Source organism: Chenopodium quinoa, unplaced genomic scaffold (assembly GCF_001683475.1).
Source record: "Chenopodium quinoa cultivar QQ74 unplaced genomic scaffold, ASM168347v1, whole genome shotgun sequence".
Lineage (NCBI taxonomy): Eukaryota > Viridiplantae > Streptophyta > Magnoliopsida > Caryophyllales > Amaranthaceae > Chenopodium > Chenopodium quinoa.
In genome coordinates, this window is record NW_018743503.1 from 511,864 (window position 1) to 536,751 (window position 24,888).

At 42.2% G+C, this 24,888-nt stretch overlaps 1 protein-coding gene across 1 annotated transcript; it reads right to left on the bottom strand.

Moving 5' to 3' along the window:
* Nucleotides 1–2,553: 2,553 nt before the first annotated feature.
* Nucleotides 2,554–3,261, bottom strand: LOC110739557. The gene has a single exon (XM_021920014.1). The coding sequence runs from the start codon at nt 3,259–3,261 to the stop codon at nt 2,554–2,556; it is 708 nt and encodes a 235-aa protein (XP_021775706.1).
* Nucleotides 3,262–24,888: the final 21,627 nt, after the last annotated feature.

Here is a 24,888-nt window from a genome sequence, read left to right on the forward strand (position 1 = left end):
CCCGGTGTAACCGGGTGGCCAACCATAATGACCTCGAAAGTTCTCTTATTGCCAAGAGGTCAAGGGAGTATATTGCGGGGGCAACTTAAGGGGGCGGGATGAGTGGGATCGACATAGGGGTAGTTAGGATCCCCCTCTGTAGTCGCTCCCACAGAGCACATGGTAATCATAGTTACCGTGCTCATCCGAAAAAGAGCGCAACTCGGTACTAGGTCCTTGCGGACCTTGCCAAAATGGATATGTAGGCTTACCATCACCCCCCCAAGATGGACGGGACCGTGTTGTGGCGGAAAATATGGATAATTAACCGCGGAGGTAATTTCGCCTCAGTTGACGCTCGCATCAAACAATGCTTGTTGTTGGAAAAACATACCTTGTTGCATCTCCATGAGCCCTCGCATACCAACTTGCATGCTCTTCATTTGAGTCTGCATGGCCGCAAAATCTTGCTCGAACATGCCTTGCAAGCCAAGTTGCAAGCTCGTTGTTTGTGCTTGCAAAGCCTCCAAATCTTGGTTGGAGCCTTGATGTTGTTGTTGTTGATGTTGTTGTTGTTCACCACCATCACCATCATCACCATACTCATCCTCCTCCTCATCACTCGGTAACCGATTGCTCAAGGGCACAAACCAAACATTCGTTGCATCTCATTGCAAGGAAGTCAAGGAAGGGTTTGGGAGATAACACCGGTGTTAATTCCTTACTAACCAATCGACTACCTCATCATTGTTATTCTTTGCAATGAAATTCACTTGCTTAAGTTGAGGGATGTCGAGGTAGATATCATTAGCATCGCCCACCAGAGTGCATGAGGCAAGATAGCGGTCCTACCCAAAGCTTGAAGCTAGCCGAGTGACCATACTTCCACAAGTAATCTCACCCGTTTTCCTTCCTCCCACCATTGATACAAAACTCCTCATGAATGTCCCATGTTCAACCTCCCTCGCCACTCTTCTCTAGTGGCTAGCCAAAGTACCACCAACTCAAGCTTCGACATCTTTCCTAAATCTTGCTTGGGGAAAACCGAGTACCCAAATCCTATGTAACACCCGAAGACATGGTTGGAAAACATCACTTGCCAAAGAGTAACGAGCAGTGAATTGCTCCTTCCCCGAAATCACGTTCCATCATGCGTACTCCGCATAACCATTGAAGTGTTCATACTCGGGGAAAAGGAGATCGACATCAGGGTTGAAGTCAAGAGCTTCATTGAATTCCCGGAGTGAAAGAGTATGGGGACCATTGAAAAGTTGGAAGGTAATCTCGAAATTGGCGTCACCAACTGGTGTGGTAGAGAAGGAAGCTAGAAACTCCCTTGTAGGCTAAAGATAGGTTCGGTATGCGAAGTTTACAAAAACGCCTACCGAAGGTTCTCAAAAAGCAACCACAAATCCTCGTTGATGTCTAATTTGATCACGTCTCTACTACGATAATGGCAAGAAGGTCTTATGATTCTCTTTTTAAGGTCGTTGTATATTGATTTGTGTAGTGGGCTTTGGAATTTTAGAGTTGGTAGAGGTAAGGGTTCATTGGAGGCTTGTGTTTGAGGGGTTTGTTGAGGCTCCTTCCCCTTCCTCCTTTTGGAAGTCAATGATCCCAAGACTCTTGACATGGTTTATCCACAAAGATGAACACCAAACAACTCAATTTATCAACCACAAGCACCACCAACACCAATATCACCAATCACCACAATACTACCACCACAAGCAATCAACAAAGAGACCCACTTCCAAACTTCACCAAAATTTCACCAAAGATGAACAATAATGCTAAACAATCAACAACAACAAATGTTAAGCATAAAAGATTAGTAAACAACAACCATAAGTACTCACAAGTATGAAACAATCAAATTCTCATCCAAATATGATAAATCAAGCAATCATAAGAGTAGATAAGATGAGTATACCATACAAGAAGCAAAATTAACCAAGTTTGGAGCACCAATTCACAAAAATTTGAAAATCCCCAATTTGCTTTCAATGGAGATTGAAGCTTGAAGAAGAAGAAAAGGTGAGTAGTAGAATAGAAAATGGTTAATTTGAGGAGAATTGTGTGGGAATTGATGGATTTGTGTGGGAAATTTGTGAATTAGGATGATGTTTGGGAAGATTGGGGAGTTAAGGATTGAAGTTTAGAGTGAGAATGAGTGAGTGTCGTGAGTTAGAAGAAAAAGAAGTGAGGACAAAGGAAAGAAAAAAGGAGGAAATAGCTCGGCCTGGGCTCGTGCGCGCTCGCGCGTGGGTCGCGCTGCTGATTTGCTCTCGGCATTTCTTTGGAGCGCCCGCACACTCCTTCTTCATGCCCACGCACCCCTGTTTTTCCTCTTACTCCCTCTTAAAACATTGTTCTACGATTCTTCATTCTATTTACCTTTCTCACATGGCTCAAAATTTAAAGAATATCGAGCGCACTCTCATCACAAACACCTAACACTCCCAAATGATTCTCATGCTCGATCAAAAGAATCAAAATCGCATGAAAACACCCTAAAAATACAAACACAAAAGCAAGTGAAGAAAAGAGAAGATAAGAAAAGTGAAATGAAAATTAAAATGAAAAGAGAAAGTTAGAGGTCTCTTTCTTGTCATCACTAACCAATTTGCTAGTAATGCTTATAGAAACATTGTCACAAACTTCAATGACATCACTAGTAGACAATGAAAGAGTGCAAGAAATATCATTCAAATGAAGCGAATTAATGCACATAATTCCTTGCACAAAAGAAAGAGATTCATGCATTGGTTTAAGCTTGAAACTAGTCGAATCATTACTAACACACAAAGTAATAATGCCACCTTTCACATCTATCAAGGCACCCGAATTTTCTAGAAGTGGTCTCCCTAGAATGATAAGAATGTTGTCATCTTCCGCAATCTCTAGCATAATGAAGTCAACGGGGATAGTGAACTCTCCTAGCTTAAGGGGGACATCCTTAATTCTACCCTTGGGGAACTTAAAAGAACGGTCGGCCAATTGTAGGGTCATATTGGTTGGGAGGAGCTCACCTAGCTTAAGCTTCTTGAAGACAGAATATGGCATTATGCTAACACTAGCACCAAGGTCACAAAGAGCACTTTGAAACACTTTTCCATTGATGTTGCAAGGTATTGGAAAATTGCCCGGATCATTCATCTTCTTGGGTAAGTCATTATCGATAAGATCATTACAACACTCCCCAATCTTCACCGAGTCAACCTCAATACACTCACTTTTTCCACTCAAGATTTCCTTAAGGAACTTAGAATAGTTTGGCATATGTTTCCAAAGCATCGGTGAAAGGGATAGAAAGATGAATTTCCTTAAGCATGTCAAGAAATCTTCCAAATTGATCATCAATCTTGCACCTCAAGAACTTTTGAGGATAGGGAATTTTGGGTTTGATCACATCCTTGTGCACGCTTTCTTCAATATGACCTTCTCATTGGCATCCTAACAGTTTTTATTTGACACATCATGCTCATCCTCATCAAGTGAATCACTCACCTTCTCAACTTCTTTACTCTTCCTAGAATCACTCTCTTCAAGGACCTTGTTTCGGGGTTTTCTGATGTCCTGCGGGAGAGTTACAATTCCGAGACTGGAACCGGACGCCTGTACCTGCAAAATAACGGAGACTCCTGAGAGCTCCGCCTCCAACGGTCAAGTTAGTACCTGATTAAGGAGTAATTAATACAGAAATTAAAGTAATAAGGTCTCTCTAGGTGAGAGTATTTAATGTAGGTAATCTGCTTTGCTAGCGAGATCAGCCGGTTATTAGTGTGTTCCGTAATGTATTCGGTCTGTTCCGTTTTTTGATTAATGAGGATTAATCGAGTATTTATAGCCTTGGGAAGCGTGCAACTCTCTAGGTTTAAGGTAAACCTAGGGCCGATCGGGCTTCTAGACTGAAATGGGCCTTGATGGCCGGTTGTCCCATTTGGCATGGGTGGACACGTGGCGGAACCTGGTTGGTCCACTTGTCAAACGGTGCTTGGTGGATAAAAATCCCCTAATCATTTGCCCCTCACAGGTGGCACGCGACTGGTCACGTGTCGCCTGTGACAGGCGTCGCACGGTGACAGGCGACGGCCCGTTACAGGTGTCACCTTGCAGACGGCCGGGAGATTCTCCCGCCCAAATTTGAATTCGGAAGCGACCCTTCGCCTTCTCATTTTGCCTATAAAAGGAAGTGCTGACTTCGGTCATTTTTACATTTGAGAATTTTTGCGAGAACATTCGGACCCCTGAACTTGCTCTGACATTTTCGGACTTTTTCTGCCTACCGCCTGTTCTGACAAGCCGACTGACCCGAACTTTCAGGACTTCATCAACTGTCATCCGTTCAGGTAACTCAGTTCTCTTACTCTTAATTTTCTTTTTATTTTTTGAAATGGCACCATGGAAGCACACGACACGCCCTAAGTTAGTGATCAGCCGGTCACCGGGGACGGCTGAATCTAGGACTAGGAGTGCCGCCTGCCCTTTTCTGGACCCATCTTTGCCCTTTATACAAAGTCCGACTGAATCTGTGTCTATGCAGAACGTGATGGCCAGAACAAAAAAGACTGCTAGAATATCAAACTCAGACGGCTCCTCCCAAAGGGTACTCCTTAGCGAAACATCTGACCAGGCGCCAGATGTGGAACGAGGCGACTGTCAAGCTGACAGTTCTGAGAGAGGGACCAAGGTGTTCCCTTCTCATCTAACCGTGGACATGTCCAATTTACCTTCTGCTCCTTCTAAGGGAGAGGAGGCGGGCCCCTCTAGGAGAGGGGAGGAGTCGTCCTCTTCGGACTCGTCAGGGGACGAGTCCGATTCCAGCTCTTCTGACCATAGTTCTTCTGACTCAGAAGAAAAACATAACCGCCTACAAGAGGCGAGAAGTTCCCATGCAGTGGAGAAGGGGGATAATTGGGCAGAGCCGTCCGCCTCTTACAGAGAGGAAAACACCCCCTACTACTGCAGGGTGCCCCGGGGCCGGATCGCAACCATGCGAGACAACGTGGCGAGCTTTATTGCTAACCACAAAATGAGCCCGGAGTATTTACTGTTTGTGCCGGATCCAGAAGATACTGTCGTCTGGCCGGCTGGTACCAGCTATGGTGACGGCTGTTTTGGCTGCTATGTGGCGGCCATCAAAGCTGGTCTGCGCTTCCCATTACATCCGGCCGTTCAGCGGATTTTAGATGGGTATGATCTGGGGTTATGGCAGTTAGCCCCCAACTCTTGGGTAAACGTACTCGGCTATGTGGCCGGGTGCGAACTGAACGGGGTGGAGCCAAGTTTTGAGGCTTTCGCCCACATGAACTATCTCAGCCGGACCCCTAAGTCGGGAGGTACCGGCTGGTATCAACTAACAAGCCACAGGGGTTACCTCATGACGAGAGGTAAGGCAAACAAATGGAAGGATTGGCGGAACACCTTCCTTATTATCGAGAGTTCAGACACGGAGCTGAACAAACGATTTAACAAGTGGAACAGGGATCCGCCTCTTCTTGCAGGCGGCCGCAGCATGCCGCCTGTTCCCCCAAAGGCTAAAAGAGAGATCCTAGACAAAGGACTCTTCAAAGTAGAGACTAGGGTGAACTCTACTTCAGGGGTACGAGAGCAAGTACCCCTACACTGCGTCCCGAGCTTCAAGTGGCTCTATGATGAGTACTTCTTGGCCGCCTGTGGCCTCGGCAGTCGGTGCTCTAGAGGTAGCCGGCCTGACGAATACTCTGTTCTTTCACGCCTTGTTTACTTGGGATTTTTACTAACTTTGCTGTTTATTTCTTTCAGCCGACGCCATGAGTAAAATAACGGCATCTAAGACTGCGGCGGCCATGCTGCGGGTTTCGCTAATGAAGCAGTCGTACGCCGACTCCCCCAGCAAGGAGGCACCCTTGGTAAGCTTTGAAAACTCTTCCCCTTTAAGTTGTATTATGCATATACTAACTCTTTTTGTTTTCAGTCTGGCACTCCAAGGGCTTCTTCCTCGCAACAGCCGGACCCCAAGGCCCGGAGGACGACCGTTGCAAGCTCTCCTGGGTCTTCCAGGAAAACAGTGGCGGCTGAGAAGCAGCCGGCCACTTCTTCAAAAACCCAAGCGGGGCCGCCTAGATGTATGGACCCTTGCTTGTAAAAACTCACTCTTGCTTCCTTCTTGATTAGGTCTAACTTGTTTTTCCTTCTGCTTAATGCAGCCGGCCCCCAGGGACTTGACTTGGTTGAGGTAGCCAAGTCAATGGTTAAAGTAGTTCCTCCCTCTGACCGGGAGGCGGTCAAGGGTGCCGGCACCCTTGACCTCGATGGAATTTCGGGGATCCTAGCTGAGGTATACCCTTTTGAAGTTCCAGGACGCCTGTTAACCCTTTTGATTGGAAACTGACGCCTGTTTTTCTTTGTACTTAGGCCCTGCTCCGAGTCAACAGCCTTCGCAAGCCGATTGATCGGAAAAACAAAGAGGTAAAGGCCGCAAAGGCTATGGCCGCCTCCAGCTGTGATAAAGCAATGTTTCAAATTGCCCAAAATGAAGTACTGACCATTGATCTTCTTTATTATCAGGCGCAGGCGACCGCCGCTGTTCGGGCTCAGCTAGAGGCGGCCCAAAAGAAGGTTGACGAGCTGGAGGGGACCGTCACCAAACTTAAAGCCGAGCTGAAGCCCCTTCGTCAGAAAATGCACTCTTACGAAGCCATGGAGAAATCTTTGGCTAACGTAAAAGAACGCCTGGTGAACCAGGAGAAGAGTCTTACCCAAGAGCTCTCGGACAAGGCCGAGCAAGAAAAACAAGAGCTCGTCCGGGAGATGGTGGAAGACTCCGCCCAAATCCAACGCATGACCTGGGAACGACTGTTCCCCAGTGCCGACTTTGCCTCATGGGAAAGAACGTACCGCCAGTGTTCGGAAATATATAATCAACAGATCCTGGCGGCTGCTGAAGAAGAGGCGATGGACGTTGCGTTGGAGGAGGAAAAGCCGGTTGTGGCGCTTGTGCCACTTGGGGGTAAGGCATCAAAAGATGATGCAGCTAAGGCCGAGTCCAGCAAGAAGAGTGCTGACCAGGCGGCTGCTGCTGATACTGAACTGCCCCCTTCTTAAGCTTTAAGTATATTTTTTCTTTTCACGGCCTGCGTGCCGTTTGCTTTGTAATTACCCGGCCAGGGGGACGGGGTTTTGAATATTCTGCTGGTCTTTTATGGCCGGCTCATTTTAATCAAATTTTTTGTTTTTGTTCAAATTTGTCTAAGTATTTGAAATTTGCTCACTAGACAGACTGTTGTGTATGGCCGAACGTTAAGACAGGTACAAATAGTAAGTATGCCGCCTATGCCCCTGGACGACTGGTTGTCTGTTTCCAGGATAGATGATCAGTCGGCCATTTAATCAATCGGTATTCGAACTCTTTATTCAATTTGACCAAGTAAATAGAATTACCAAGTAGCCAAGGAATTTAAGTAGGAAAACAAGCGGCGGGTACCGGTTGTTTCCCTTTATTGCCAATGTTGGCCTCTAATTTGTTATTTATTAACCTAGCAAGAGTATTGGTTGAGAGCCTTTGTTTATTAAAAACAAGTGGACGACTCGTACCTTTTAGGCTCAGTACTAAGTTTGAGTGACTATTAAGTTAACATAGGAGTTACTTAGTCTTCGTCACAATCTTGATTGAGTAGTAAAGGTATCAGGCGGCGTAGGCCGGCTAGACCCCTTGATTTACCAATGTTTGTTGGCTATTTACTCAATAGGTTATCCAGTAGGAATAGGGGTTCGAGTGCCCTTGTTTGTATAAAACAGGCGGACGACTCAAACTTTTTAGGTTCCATACCAAATTTGAAGGAGTGACTATGAGTTAACTTTGGAGTTACTCAGTCGCCGTCACTTTTGTTTGAGAAGTAGAGGTACCAGGCGGCGTAGGCCGGCTAGACCCCTTGATTCGCCAATGTTTGTTGGCTATTAACTCAATAGGTACCCCCTGCATTTATCCCAAGTAATACAGGCGGTCATCTGACTCAGATGTCAACTGCTACCACTGGTTTGGTTAGTGATAGAGTTATCCTTGTCTCAAAAACGGCTACGTGGTTGCCCTTTGGGACAGTCGTATAGGTGCCGTGTAATTAGTTTATAGAACAATGTTCCACCCAAAAGGGAGCTGCTCTCTGCGACGAATTTCATCCGAATGGATGCCGCCGGACGCCTGCTATAATGTTGGGACAGGTCGGATTAGTTTTTAAAAGTTAGATCAGTTGACTAGGCGCCTGGTCTGATCATTCGGCCGGTGGCCTTGGTAAGTTCTTGGTGAACGTAGGTGCTAAGTCAAAGAAGGGTAGCCGCCTGTTAGGCACAGGGTCGGCCAGGCCCTAATCTTTTTAGCTAAGTATTGTGAGTAAAATACTCAATGGAGAGTAGTCGACTGTAAAGGTACAGACGGCATGCCCCTCTGATGATAGAGTGAAAAAACTCAATGGAGAGTAGCCGACTGTAAAGGTACAGACGGCATGCCCCTCTGAAGATAGAGTGAAAAAACTCAATGGAGAGTAGCCGACTGTAAAGGTACAGACGGCATGCCCCTCTGAAGATAGAGTGAAAAAACTCAATGGAGAGTAGCCGACTGTAAAGGTACAGACGGCATGCCCCTCGTAATACAAAATTGAATAGTAAGTGCCAACTTTATTAAGTAGCTCTTTACTTTACATCATTCAAAAGAAATATTTCTTAAGGTTATCTACATTCCAAGTTCGAGGCAACGGTTGTCCGTCTGGTGTTTCCAGACGGTAGGTACCGTCCCTGACTTCCGCATAGATTCGGTAGGGTCCTTCCCAGTTGGGAGTTAGTTTGCCAGACTCGTTAGCCCTACCAACTGCTTCCATTTTTCTAAGTACAAAGTCCCCTACTTTGAGTGGACGCCTGTGCACTTTTTTGTTGTATGATCTAGTCATTCTCAGGCGGTAGATTTCATGGCGCAAAACAGCATTGCCCCTCTTTTCAGGAAGTGAGTCTAATGCCAGGCGCATAGCTTCCCAGTTTGCCTCTTCGTCATATAGCATTACTCGAAGAGTCGGCTCGTAGTGTTCTATTGGAAGAACAGCTTCTGCACCATAAGTTAGGAGGAATGGAGTTTCTCCAGTCGCCCCTTTTTCAGTCGTCCTAATGGCCCAAAGAACATGTGGTAGTTCATCTGCCCATAGGCCGCCTGCTCGTTCAATTTTTTTCTTGAGACCGTCTGAGATGATTTTATTAAAGGCTTCTACCTGGCCGTTTGCTTGTGGACGGCCGACAGATGCAAAGTAATGTCCAATTCCTTGGTCTCCCAACCAGCTTTTGAGAACAGGCGTCTCAAATTGGGGACCATTATCAAAAACCATAGACATGGGAACCCCGAACCGAGTGATGACGCTTTTCCAAATGAATGAAATTACATCTTTCGTCTTGATTCCCTTTACAGCCTCCGCCTCTACCCATTTAGTGAAGTAGTCAACGGCAACAAGTATATACCTTCTGCCGCCTGTAGCAGGCGTATATGGACCCAGAATGTCCATGCCCCACTTAGCAAACGGTAGTGGGCTGTGAATGGTAGTGAGGTCAGTAGCCGGACGGTGAATTAATTTGCCAAACCTTTGGCACTTGTCACATTTTTTCACCATCTCCATTGCATCTGCTTCCAAAGTAGGCCAAAAGTAGCCCTGCCGCCTTGCCCTTTGAGCAAGCATCCTACCACCTATATGGGAAGCACAGAAACCAGAGTGAAGATCATCTAGTATCTCTCGTCCCTTTTCAGGAGTAACACACTTTAAGAAGGGTTGAAGGTGCCCCCTCTTGTGCAGTTCCCCCTGTATCATTTCAAAACAGGAGGCTCGTTTTTTCAGTGATGCCGCCTGTTGAGGATCATCCGGCAGTGTACCGTTTGTCAGATATGCCCTGATTGAATCCATCCAGGTTGAGCTTCTGTCTAGAATTCCAATAGGATTTTCCTCGATGCTTCTCTTCTCCATTACTTCCCAAAACACAGTTCGAGGAGTATCGGAGGAGGCGGATGATGCTAATTTCGAGAGTGCATCTGCCTGGTTGTTTTCTGATCTCGGTACTTGGATCAGATGGAAATCCTCAAGGGAGCCGACTGCTTGTCGGACCGCCTGTAAATATTTGATCATGGCCGGATGTGTTGCTTCGTATTCGCCATTGTACTGACTATCAGTTGTGAATCAGAACAGGCGTCTATTTTCTTGCCTTTCTGGCGGACTCTGTCTGGGACGCCTTTCTTTTTCTGTCGCCTGTTTCTTGAACAGGCGCACTTTCCTTGACATTGTCAAGGTCTGTTTTTTCTCCACTTGACCCAGTGGCCTTAGCAGTGGGTTTGACATCCGAGAGATAGCACTCTCGGGCCATCCTCTGATCTCCCCTTAGGGAGCCGACTGTTCCATTGTCCCTTTCAAACTTAAGCAGCATAAGTGACGGGATTATAACAGCCTTGGCACTATTCAGGGTTGGGCGACCCAGAATCATGTTGTAGGCAGAGAGTTCCTCTACAACTAGGAATCGGACTACCATGTGTCGTCCTTCCCCTTTTTCGCCCAGGCGGACGGGTAGATCAACTCGTCCCAGTGGGTGGACGACTCCTCCTCCAAACCCTATTAAAGGGTGGGAGGCCGGATGTATGCAGTCCGTCTGATATTTCAGTTTTGACAGACATTTGCTGCTGATGAGATCTGAAGAGCTCCCAGTATCTATGAGGATTCGACCAACTCTCTGGTTGGCCACTTTACATTCAATAACGAGAGGGTCGTCATGCGGCCCCCTTATTCCTCCTAGATCCTCTTCAGTGATGACAATCTCAGGAAATGTATATTTGGACGGTCGTTCTTGGTGAACGGAATTTACATCTAACCGCCTTATATTATCTTTGTTGCCCCTAATAGTGGGGCCGCCTCCTGAGAAGCCGCCTGCAATGGTGTAGACGACTGCATCATCAGTATCGGAACTGTCGGCCTGTTGATTCTTTTTGGCCGACTGCTTTTTTGAGGAAGTATTCCCCGTAGATTTCTTGACATAAGTGTCAAGATCACCTTGATCAGCCAAGCGGTCTAGGTACCGCATGAGACTAATGCAGTCGTTGGTGTGATGACCAATGTCATCATGATAAGCACAGATTTTGTCTTGGTTCCGGTTGCTCGCAGAACCCTTCATGGGGAGCGGTTTCTCAATTGAGAGCCGTCCCTTTATTTCTTTTAGGATAAACTGGTTATCCTTGTTAAACACATACTTTGGGGAGTATGGTTTGAATTCCTTTTTCTTCTTGGCCGGCTGTTTAGAGGAATCAGCCGCCCAGACCCCTTTTCTTTTTTCATCTTTGTTGGACGACTGTTTCTGTCGTCCTTCTCTATTGTCGAACCTCTTCCCGTCCGACTGTTTCATTGTACACAGATCAGTCGCCTGTATATAGGCTTCTGCTTCAATCAAGGCCTCTTGAAGAGTCGCCACCCTTTTTCGAACTAAATCAAATTTGAAGGTAGACCCGTCTTTGAGACCTCTAAAAAAGTCAGTATAAGCTACCTCATCCGGTAACCCTTGAATCTGTATTCTCATCAGGTTGAACCGCCTGATGTAGGAACGAAGCCCCTCCTTTTCACCCTGCTGAATTGTTCCCAAATCAAGGGTCGTTTTCTTCGCAGGGATGTTCATTGCAAAGTTGGAGGCAAATAAGTAAGCAAGCGTCCTGAAACTGTTTACACAACCAGTCGGCAGGTTGCCGAACCATTGCTGTGCAATTCCCTTGAGAGTTGCTGGGAAACACTTGCACCAAGTGGGATCATCCAACCCTTGAAGGTACATCAGGTTGGTGAATGCCATCAGATGGTCTTCCGGGTTAGTAGTGCCATCATAGGCGCCTACTAAAACATTTTTTACTTTGGCCGGCTGAGCGGCTTCAGTAATTTCCTTGGAGAAGGCCGACGGCTGTTCACCAAGTCTAAGCAGCCGTAGCTGCCAGTCCATAGGTTGGACGTTTTTTGCTGCAGGTCCACCAAATGGAGGTGGCTGCATAAAATATTGTTGTTGCGGCGCAAATGGCAAATTTGGTACCGCCTGCGCACTATGAAAGCCAGACTAACGGGAGGTGCCGCCTGACTGACTCTCATGGTACGACTGAGTTGGCCTCATCGAGGCATTTTGCAAACTGTCCTGAAAATTTGAAGTAGAAGCCGACTCTGATAATCGGTCACTCTTCTTCTGCTCTAGCAGGTGCCGAGCATCTGTGAACGTTTGCTTTGACCCGTCCGCCTGAATATGACGAACCGGTTTCCTATTTCCCGTAGGATAACGGAGTTTTGTGAAATCAAGAGCAGACGGCTCCCGCTTCTTAGATTTAGGATGGGGAGTCGCCTCTCGCCCTTGAACTGGCTTCCTCTTCAGTGAAGTGGAAGGTTTTTTGGCCGCCTGCTCTTTGACTGAAGCAGGCGGTTTTTTGTTGATCAACTCTTGGATCTCTCCCTTGAATCCCCTCATGAAGGTCATGAGTTCGTTCCTTGTGATGGGAGCAGACCCATCAGTCGGCTGTTGCCGAGCAAGCGGTGCGCCTGCTGGCTCGCTTCCTGTTTGAAGATACTCCCGTTCCCTTATTTCAGTATGACGGGTACGGCGGGCCCTTAGGGTCCCGTCTGGAGCTGTATGAGTTTCAACTTCAAATTCACTTTCGGTATCATGGTCCGACTGAACTTGAGGGTCGTCTAGGGGACGCCTCTCTTCTGGGGTCGGTACAGACTTGGATGCCATCTCTGAAGTACTCTCCCCACAGACGGCGCCAAATGTTTCGGGGTTTTCTGATGTCCTGCGGGAGAGTTACAATTCCGAGACTGGAACCGGACGCCTGTACCTGCAAAATAACGGAGACTCCTGAGAGCTCCGCCTCCAACGGTCAAGTTAGTACCTGATTAAGGAGTAATTAATACAGAAATTAAAGTAATAAGGTCTCTCTAGGTGAGAGTATTTAATGTAGGTAATCTGCTTTGCTAGCGAGATCAGCCGGTTATTAGTGTGTTCCGTAATGTATTCGGTCTGTTCCGTTTTTTGATTAATGAGGATTAATCGAGTATTTATAGCCTTGGGAAGCGTGCAACTCTCTAGGTTTAAGGTAAACCTAGGGCCGATCGGGCTTCTAGACTGAAATGGGCCTTGATGGCCGGTTGTCCCATTTGGCATGGGTGGACACGTGGCGGAACCTGGTTGGTCCACTTGTCAAACGGTGCTTGGTGGATAAAAATCCCCTAATCAGACCTTACCACTCCTAATAGTGATAAAATAAACCGGTTTCTTAGGTTTAATCCCTTGAGAAGGTAGAGAAGTAGGACTAGCACTCTCTTTCAAAGTGTTAGCTAGTTGAGTGATTTGAGTTTCAAGCATCTTGCTATGTGTCATTATCATTGAATTTCTTATCACTAACCGTCATGTATGCGTTCAAAATCTTGGTTTGATTTTCAATTATCTCTTCCACATTAGACCTAGAAGAAGAAGATTGAGCATAGGAATTATTACCTTGGCTTTGGGTCTTTGGAGCAAAACCGAGTGGGGGACCTCTTTGAGCATTGTTATGAAAATTTCCCCTATTTTGATTGTTCCAATTACCCCTATTTTGATTTTGGCCATATCTTTGATTATGGTTACCATAACCTTGATTATGATGAACATAAACTCGGCCTTGATTTTGGCCACCTGGGTTGTTATAGTTACCCGGAAACCTGGTTTCCTTGGTTCCTATAGCCACTACCTTGGTTATAGTTGTCAAAATTGCCTTGGTTGTGATAGTTCCTATTCCCTTGGCCTCTTTGATTATCAAACCTTGAACCATTGTTGTTATTAGACACATAATTCACATGCTCACTCTCATTTATCAAAATCATCATATCCATCCGAAAAAGCATGAGGGCAATTAGAAGAATCATGCTCATACGAACCACATATATCACAAAACAAGCATCCACTAGGCATGTTTTGGAAGTAGAAAGAGGAGTAGAGTTGGAAGATGTACCTTTCCCCTAATTCTGGGAAGGAAGAGTAGGTGTTAGAGATGAAGCACTCACCAATTTGGCCTTGATGGATGTCATCTCCTTCCCTAGGTTTGAGATTTGTGAGGATAAGTTGTCGATGGAATTGAGGTGATCAACGGAGTAGACCGTAAAGCAACTTTTGCTTGTTGATCACTCCCCGTCTTGCCAATCCATATAATGCCTCACTACATCTTCAATAATATCCATAACTTCCTCTTCTGTTTTGTTCATAATGAGTCCTTCGGCTCCCACATCAAGACAAGACTTCCCTTGAGGGTTTAAATCACCATAAAAGATTTGAATGATTTGGTAGGTAGGAATTCCATGGTGAGGAAACTCCCTTTGATAATCCTTGTACCTTTCTCAAACTTCATAGAGGCTTTCATTGGATCTTTGCTAGAAACTTTGGATAAATGCTCTCGCCTCCGCCGTTTTCTTTTGGGAGTAAAACCGGGATAGAAATTCCTTAGTAACCATATCCCATGTCCTTAATGTGTTCGACTTGACTTCTTTATCTAACCATTCCAAGGCACGCCCTATGAGAGAAAAGGGGAAAAGCTTCAAACGAATGAACTCTTGCGAAACTCCGTTCACTTTAATAGTGTTGCAATACTTCTTAAATTCTTTGAGGTGGTTTAGAGGACTCTCGTGCTTGGCCCCACTAAATTGTCGCCTCTCTATCAAAGTGATCATTGCCAGTCTAATTTCAAAATCATTTGATGGTGTTGTAGGTGAAGCAATCCCGCTCTCGAACCTATATACACCCGGAATTCCCAATTCCTTCAGTGCCACTCTTGGATTTGCTCCCATTCTTGCTTGTTCTTCTTCTTATCTTAGAGGACTTGAGGAACGCCTAGCAACTTATCTTCGTAATAGTCCTCTCTATTTCCAGATCAAATTGCACTAGAGAACGACCACGTGCTCTATGCATACAATCTTAAAAGAAAATATTAGTAGCATGGTTACCAAAGGGAAAAATCTTTTTGTGTTTTTTTTAAAAATAAAATGAAATAGACTCAAAAACTATAGCAAACATCTACGCCATTCCCCGGCAACGGCGCCAATTGATAGAGGGTCAAAACACGTCGTTAAATGCTTAAAACCTTATCAACAAATTTTTTATAACACTCAACAAATCCTAAACCAAGTATAGGGTAAGTCAAGGGTCGAACCACGAGGAATGGGAGAAAGGTTACTATCGCCTAAAGTTAAGCTATTTTGAAGAATAAGAAGGATGTTGAATATGACTAACTAAGGTCTCAAACAACTAGACTAAAAAGGGAATTCAATATCAAAAGCACTAGGGATTAGGATCCACATACAATCATGATGGTTATGCCAATCAAGGGGAAATCAATCAACCAAACGTTGTAAAGGGGATAGTAATTGCAATAAAGAGAACTCAAAGGGTTATCTCCTAGAAGTCAAACTAGGTTTCCTCTATGAATGAATAGCAAGAAGAATCACAAATCAAATTCAATCAATGATTGCAATCCCTAAATAAATGGTTCGTGTCATTAGAAATCACAATGCAATCTAGCTTGAAAATCAAGGTTGATCAATCCTTAACAATTCAACCATATTCACAATTCTATCAACCAATTTAATCACATCATTCAATCAATCAAAATCCATCAATTAGCAAAAATCCATCATTCATTTATGTTTCACCATCTCCCTAGCAAGGAGTTTACTCACTAAGCATATTGAAATTGAAGAACAAAACTAAGTAAATCACAAAAATCATCATATTAAGCTAAATCAAGTAGAAATTCAAATCAATCAAACTATTACCCAAAATATCAACAAGTCAAACAATCCTTTATGAATCAAAAGCAAAATCAAGAAATGGAGAGGAATTAAAGGAAGAAAATCTCACTAATTATCATTTGTTGAAGGAAATCTAAACTTGATTGAAGCAAATGTTGAAGTACAATTCAAAATTCAAGAGTTTCTCTCTCTAAAATCTAAGAGCTCCCCCAAACTAACTCCAAAAACTTCTCTATCTAGCTTCTCTAATGAATTCAATGAATAAAATCTCTCTCTAGAATAACTAACTAAGGGGAAATAAAGTAGACATCTAAAAGAAACCTGTACAGGCGCGCCCTCTTTCTGGAATACACGGCCGCGAAGAAAAGGGTACGGAACTGAAAACTCAAGTGGCACGCCCGGGCGCGAGAGTTTCTTGTCCGCGCCACTAGCATGCACGCTCGCGCCACTAGCTTGCATGCCCGCGTCTCTGGAGCAGGAAAGTTGGGTTTGACAAATTCCCTAGAGTTATGGCGACTCCACTGGGGAAGATTTCTAATTTTGATTCCTAAAATTTATTTTGGCAATCAATTTAGAATGAGTGGATGAGACTTGAAAGATTCTAGATATTCATGTGCGTAATTTTGAGTAACATTGTGGCATAAGCATAAAGAGGTTTTCATTGGAAAGATCATTAGTAATGCGTCAAAAACATAGGATATTATACACGTAGGAAAAGCTGGAAAATCTTTCACAACTAGAATCGAAAAGATACTACGAAAAATCAGAAAAATGTCGAACATAGAAAATTGTCGCGAAGCGTTAGAACTGTCGCGAGACGACAGCGTTTACCGCCAGACGACAACTTTATCGCAACCTGATAGAGTTGTCGCTGCGTGATGGCCTCTGTTTTCTCGTGCCGAGTTCTCACAACATTACGCCAGAATTCTGTCTTCTAGTTTTGCCCGATTCTAGTACTGTCTCGACGATTCTACTTCCTGATTGAGGTTTTCCCACTTTTCTGAACCCATATGTGTTCTACATATGGTTTTAGCCCTTGGGAATTCACACTCCATCTACCCTAATGAACGCTCCGTGCAGCAATGGATGCATCCGAGTTTGTGAATTCACCATACCATGGAAGCAAGTCTACTTGCGGGGTCCCATCCATCGTCCAAACCCCTCTAAGGTAAGAATTCTGAGCGATGCATTCAGACTCATAACCATGGACCCTCTTGGACACCATAATCCTTGACCTTAGAGAACTAGAGCCATGGTTAGGTTACAAACTCATTACATCATGTTGTGACTACTTAACTACTTGTGCATCTATTACTTGTGAATACCTTGTTTGTGACTAAACTAACCTCTTGTGTTAACTTGTTTTTGTAAATAATGTTGGGTTTTGCGGTGTCTGACACCGCGCGGAAACAAAACCCGATAACCGGATCGCATGCATACTAATTACAACATAAATAAAATCATCCAAATAAACACAAACATATGATAAGAGAGAGAAGAGAGAAATAATACTCACTCTAGAAGGGTGCTTCGCTCAACCGATGAACTCAGACTTGAAAGCTTCAAGTTCCGTAAGTGCGAGAACCTCTGACGACTCACACCCACGCTACCAAACCATAACCGGTCCTTACCCCGAAGCTTAGTCGAGGCTAGACCAAAAATAACTTAGAGTTTACGAACAAAGGTTTTCTCGCTTTTGGAGATCCCTTAGAGTTCACCAACTCAAGTGAAAATCCCAATACCCCATGATGGGTATTTATAGGGAAACCTCCCCAAGAATTTCCATCATCTTTTAATGTGGGATAGTTGGTAAAAATAAAATATAAGATTTAATTTAATTCTAAATTAAATAAAAAAAACCCATGAAACAATAACCAAATAACAAGTGTCAACATGAGGGAAGGACTAGGTAAGGACCACATACCCATCCTTGCAGAGCAAGCATAAACCTACCAACTCACATACTTGGTCAACACAAGGAAGACCGGCCACATGCCTTGGGCCTCAAGGCTCGCCTAGCTGGCGGCCTTGCCCTCGGCTAGGTCCGCTATGATGCCGCAAGCCCACGCCTAGCAACAACCAAACCATGTACCTATCGCAAGCATGCAACAGCACTAACAGGCCATGCGCCTACCGCAAGCACACAACAACACGTACAGGCCCAGCAGTAGCCTCGCAAGCTCAGCTTGCTTGCTGGCCTTGCAGTGCAGGTGCACCAGGCAGCCTAGCCAGCCCGCACGCAACAGCCAGCCTAGCTGGGCCTTGCGATGGCTGCGTTGGCTTGGTGCCTTGGTGCTTGTGACCCTTAGACACTTGCCTTCGATACGAGGCGTGGTTAGAGCTTGTGTTATCCTTGTCATTTTAGCACGATACGTCATTTGATTATTTTTCTTATCTTCGTTGATTCCTAAAATTGACTCGACGTATGGCGCTCGGTTTTAACGCTCTAAGCTCGGAATCCGACGTCTTTGTTCGTAAAATCTCTATTGACTTATTTAATCCTTCAGATCAATTCGTCGCTTTGGTTCGGTTACACAATTGGGTGTGACCCGAAGGGATCAGTCAAGATTAAGCTGTAATATTAATTATTCATTATTATTACTGATCGAAGAAGCGGCCTCCAGCTAGGCATTCCGATCACTTGACCTCACTGAATAATTAGCTTTCTAATTAATTTCGAACCCTCTATTGGAATAATACACTTATTTGAAGGACACCATTCCTTTCAATCTCCCACTTATCCTTCCGGATAAGTGTGCTGATTGTGTATAGCCTGTTTCCTATGTCACTTAATGTCTCTTCGTGAACTATAAGGTAAGATTTTTTATCATCCTTATTACGTCCAGAAGTGTTTCTTGATTTCCGAGTTTGACTGTCAATAAGTAGATGATTTCTAAAATCCATTTCAGCACGACCATGCATTTTCTCAGTCTCGCTCTTTGAGAGGCCTTATAAACAACAAAGACATGTTCCCTACTGTTAATAGGGGGACATTCCCAGTCTTGGATTGTCAGCTTCCCTTGCTAAGAGGCCCTAGCCGCCCAAGTGTTGCCTTTATAATCCCCTTGTACGGCAGACGTTTGACAACATCAAAGCGGACTAGTTCTCAAACAAAAGAACTTACAATACTCATGGTTGTGGAACGAGGTTCCGATAGCAATAATGAGAAATATACTTATGACGATTTTTGATCTCTTAAATTATTATCATTGGTTGATCCGGTATAGTTCCAAATTGATACCTGTGCAAATGATTTATGACAATTTTGTCCTTGTAGCGCAGGAAACGGTGTTATAAAACATACTACACACTAATCTCACGCGGTCATTAGTCGTCCAACTTTCAAATGACCTCGATTAGGGATAATTTCGATATGGTACTCAATGTTCACTTAATAGGTGTTTCTTTATCCAAGACATGGTCTTGATACCCTATTTTGAATATCGTCAAATCGAATGGACTCATTATTTAATTCTAAACCACAATTAAATAGTTTTGTGGAATAATTAGTAAATTTTATTCCACTAAGAAACTTTCAAACGTTTCATCTTATGATAAATGGTTTTCCCAAATGTTTTAAGAGTAATACTCTTAACAAAACATTTATAGAAATCACACCCATATCTAATATGCTTGATTTCTTTTATGAAATTGTGAATGTTGTGGTTCACTTATTACATAGGTTTAGTTGTGATTACTTTGCAAAACTTAGCATCTTCATTATCAAAAACTCTCATAATAAGATGATAAGGTTTGAGAGTGTTATGGATTATATGCGATTTAGGATTTATTGTCCAAGTGATGGCTCCCACTCATTTTCATGATTTTAGATCTTCAACTTGACAACTTACAATCATCAAAGTTCAACAACGAACTATCCATTGAACAACTTCCTTATTATTGCCTCTAAGGCAGCAATGTTCTCAACATATACTTTAGTAGATTTCCTAATGCTGCTTTCCTTGGATTTTACTCCAACTAGCTCACAATGATTTGGATACCCTAATCATTTGTGATTATGAAAATTTACCTTAAATTTTCGCATAATATACATGGTAATAAGTTCATGTTGCCATTCTTTGGATTTTACTCCAACTAGCTCACAATGATTTGGATACCCTAATCATTTGTGATTATGAAAATTTACCTTAAATTTTCGCATAATATACATGGTAATAAGTTCATGTTGCCATTCTTAAGCTACGACGCCGTGAATTTAAATGTAACCTTTTCAACCAATCTGGCTATGTATGCATATACATTTCCATATTTTTTAGTTTTCTCCTTGAAAACTTATTTGCAATTGTTGAGTCTTTACCCTTCATGCAAATTAATCAAGTTTCAAACATGATTTTCAAACATGGAGTCTGTTTCGGATTTTTTATAGCCTCTAAGCATTATTCGGAATTTGGATTTGTCGTAGCTAATTTACAAAACACTATTCCCTTACCATCCAATAGTAAATAGTATGCTTATAAGTCTTAGGTTTATTTCTAAATTAATAGAAATTTATAGGTTCAATCCAAGCCTTTGGTGAATTTCTACACCTATACGGGGTAATTGCATTAAACAATGAGTTTCAAGGTGCTTTTAAAGCCCTTTAATTATATTGATCTTACTCCCACACTTCTAAAGTTTTTATGAGTAATGAATTCTCTTATAAGGCACTTGTAAAGTCCTTTGAGTATTCTTGATTAATCATTCTCATGAAGCCCTTATAAAGTCTTCCGAGATTCTCATTTCTAGTTTGTTGCTAATCTCGATGGTCATCGAGTTCATTTTCTTCCCACTTATCGTTTGGTAATGTGTTATTTTCCAGAAAGACACCACTTAGAGCAACAAATACTATGTTATCAATCAGGTTGTGGAAGTAATGCCCGTAGTCTCACTTGAATGCTTACAAAGAGACATGTATATCGTCTTTGGGTAAAAGTTTATTGTGACACAAACAGTTAGCTCTCACTCGAGCTACCTTAGCCCTTATTTAGCCACTTAGCTCCCACTAAGGCTAAGGGCCCTAGACATATACTTGAAAAGACGCTAGAAACTATTTCTATCCACAACTGAATATGGTGTCCTTTCTTACCTTCGACAATTTTGTTTAGTGTAACACTAGTCATTTGTGAAAATCTTTAAGAACTTTATAGGAAAGGATGTGATCCATCATCAATCGAGTCATTTCCAAATGGCATCGAGGTCTCCGTCAAGACATATTATATTCTTTGTGGAGCTAATTATGAAATTCTAATTTCATAACCTTGATATGATCACTCTTGGCTCAAGCAAATATCGCTCGATCTAATCTAGACGTTTTGATATCTTCCCAAGTCGGTTCTATACTTCACCGAATTTTTGAGCTACTCAAGATCCTGTTTGTTCACATTTGATGAATATAGTCATATTCATTCAAATTCTTGTGAAAACGTTGAAGTAATGGAATCCTCTTTAGCTTTCGAAGTCAATTGTCTATACCAAGCACAATAGCTCCTTTCTTTGTCGATTTCAACATGTAAGACTTGCTTGCCTTAGAACGATTCTGAATCGATTAACTATCAAGAGTCTATCTGATAGAGCCTTGAGTACGTTCGTGTTGATGTGACATTGCTAAACATGTTTGGAACACAAATCATGTCCATGACTTGGACCTCGTGAGTTTTCATGTTAGAGAAATGTTTGTTTATAATCAAGCATTATTGGCTCATGGCTTAGACAACCATGTCATTTAAATAAAACCAACAACTATTGCTCTTTTACTTTAAATTTGAATATTTCCGTGTGTAAACAGATCGTTTGCTGATTATGGAACATAATAACCATTTATTTGTTCCAGCCCTTACTTTAAAAGGTCTTTAAACAAAGCTGATGACCTTACAATGGATGTAGTATTACTTGCTTTATTCCAAGCTTTAAGTCAATAACTTAGCTTAACTTCAATGGTTTGAGGTCACTTTAAAAGTGGAACACTTAAGCAGTATTCGATACTTGTGAAGATAATGAGTTGCTAAGTTTAACTATGATAACATGAACTCTTAGGTAGAATTGGAATCTCATATTCCTTTCTAATGTTCCATGTTTCCTATATTTCTTATCATACATCATGTCATAACTTTTAAGAACCATTTATTTTAAGTGTTTTGACTTTTATGCTTTGTTAGGCATAATTGAGCATCTAACGCGCTGTAAAACAAAGTTCCATCTTTTCCTTTAATCGTACTTGAATTACTACATCAATGAGTCCTACTCATTAGTGTATAAAGCCAAAAAATATGTTTGTTGTCAACTATTGACAATTTGAGTTTTTCAACTCAATACTTCATGTTTATCAAACCTACTTAGTATTTTGAATACATGATGTCCAACCTTCCTTTCGGACTAAGCCATAAAAGTCATTTATGAGAAGTTGTATTTTAGAAATCCCTTTTCTTTCCTTGAGAACCATTCTCAAAAGATTTCCTTTTACCAATCGTTGGAAACATTATAATTTGAGTTAGAATACTACAAATATAAGTGCAAATTATAACCATTGATTAAGATAATAACATAATAAGTTTGAAATTAAAACATGCATGCAAACTTTCAATCTTATTAAGCGTTTTATCCATATTTGTCCCAATTAGGCGAGAATAAAACGATTCCTAGATCCCAAAAATCAAAAGGTGATTAAGCATGCTTTGGCTTGTCTTAACACTTAATATTTTAAGGTAAGCAATCTAATTGCTAATAGCTCTAAGTTACTCTTGGTTCGATAAAACGTCGCATCTAATGCTTTCTTGACGTTTATCTCCATTTCCACGACATCTATGGACTCCTTACTGATATCATTAAGTTTAACCAAAACTAACGTGTATATGATGCCTTGCTTTGGCAAGTGCACCAACATACCTTACTTCCCTAGGAAAGTAGTAATTCCTTGCTTTGGCATAGCCCATTACTATTCTCATTAGTTCTGCAAGTGTCATTTTGGAATGGCAGATTTAACTCAATATTCTTTGGGACTTAGGGTTTTATGTTGGTTTGATTTAAGTGAACTAAACTAATCATTCAACATAAACCCCAAACATGAATCTAACATCGCAATTATATATAAGCAAATATATATAGGGCATAAATAAAGATGCATTTTGGCAACTAGCATGACCCCTTGAAACTTGAGTCTTCAAATCTTCAAGGGCTGTCGTTGCATCTTCTTAGCTTCGTCTTCTTAGAAACGTCATCTTCGAGACATCACCACCAATTAAGTAACTACTATTAAGACTAGGAATAATCTAAATATTAAGGTACAAAAATACTCAATGGCACAGTTCGTATTTAGATTTACAAAAATACAAAATGGATCGCAGTCCGTATTTACTATCCTAGCTAGTCGGTCCCCACTAGTTGCCATTTTGTAAAACCTGCATTAGAATATCTATTCCATTCATCCATTCACTAACGTGAATGGCCCAAGCATTTTACAAATAATTCAAGAAATAGATCAAAAAACGAGCGCAAAACTATTTACTAACTTAGGTGGTTAATCCAATTAACGCGCCTAATTAAAACTAGTCAAAGTTGTTATCCGTTTAAGTGAATTAACGCAATAATAATACCTTAAACAATTAATGAAGCTCCCACAAAATTCCACATCCAACTTAATTAAAATTAATCCAATTAAAATTAATTAAGCCGGTTAACCAAAATTTTGTCAAAAAATATTTTGCAAGTGCCGGGAAAAATCGAGGCTTAACCTCATTTTAATTAAAAACGAAAAACCGCCGAATTGCAAAATTAATAGCCCCTTACGACTGAGTGCCTAGCATCCAAGCCACGAGGCTCGGCTTGTTAGGCAACAAGCCTCGGGCTACTATTTGAGGGTGCTGCCCCGCACAGCCACTGCTGCGCCAAGCCACGTGCTAGTGGCTGACAGCATCGCTTGCGCGTTATGCGTTTCTTAATTCGTTTAGTCTTAGGTTTAAACAAGCTTCACTCGTTTGTTTTAGGCTAAGGGTTCTAAATCTGATTTCAAGGCTTCACTCACCTTAATCTCGTGATTTAGGGGTTTTTGAGGATAGTTTGAATTAGCTTCACTCACTAATTAATCTAACCTGTCTTAAATCGGGTTTCATTCGCCTAGTCTAAGGGTTTTTGTGTTTATCTTCACTCGTCAAACACAAAGAAAATCTAGAAAAAGAAAGTTCCAAATTAACAAGCAATAAAGCTATGTTGAATCAACAAAACAATCCGATTACTTGCGTGTGATTACAACCCTATTTATAAGCTTCACTCTCTTAGGAAGATTAGGACAAGTCCCTAATTTAATCCTAATCAAACTAGACTTCTAAACCGACTTGAACTACAAGCAAGCAACCACACAGTTTTTACAATGAATCAAATAACATAGAATTTGATTAGTTATCTAAACCAACTAGAACTTTAACTAACCTTAGGATAAAAAAATTTTAGTTTCCTAAAACAAACTAAATCCTAACAACCTTAAAAACTTACTTACCAAGCAAAACACACGCCTAAAATTAACTAACTAACTAACTAACTCAATTAAAGAAAGCTTTAAAGAAACTAACTAACTTGAAAAAAAACTTAAAGAATCCTAATGCTTAAACCAAGAAAAACCCTTTCAAATGAAAGGTAAAAACTTGTAAGCAAAATCTAATTTAAGAAACATTAAAGAAACTTCTAAGAACCTTCAAGAATGATCAAGAAAGTTCCAAGAACGAACCAAGAAAGGAAATCTTGAATGCTCCCGCATCATACTCCCCCTCTTGAAAGTGAACTTGTCCTCAAGTTACATCATAGCAAGGAACGAGATAATTTGCACTAAGAGAAGCACAAACGTCTTCACCAAGTAGCAATTGAAATGTATCATAATTCTCCCTATGCACGATTTTAAAAGGCCCTTCATCCAAAGATTCATGCTTGTCTTTGCGGTTGTTGTATAACTTTTGTGCACTCAAAGAAAGCCACACATAGTCACCTATCTCAAATGGAGACTTACGAACAAGTTGAAGCACTCTATCTTGCTGCTTGTCTTTCTTCTTCCTTTTACGTGAATCACATTCATCACAAGTAGAAAGAGAAATAACCTTGCTGCCACCATATTGTAGGGTTTCGTAGTGAC

Coding starts and splice junctions, on each gene's coding strand:
- LOC110739557 (XM_021920014.1), bottom strand. CDS start 3,261: ATGCCAAACTATTCTAAGTTCCTTAAGGAAATCTTGAGTGGAAAAAGT.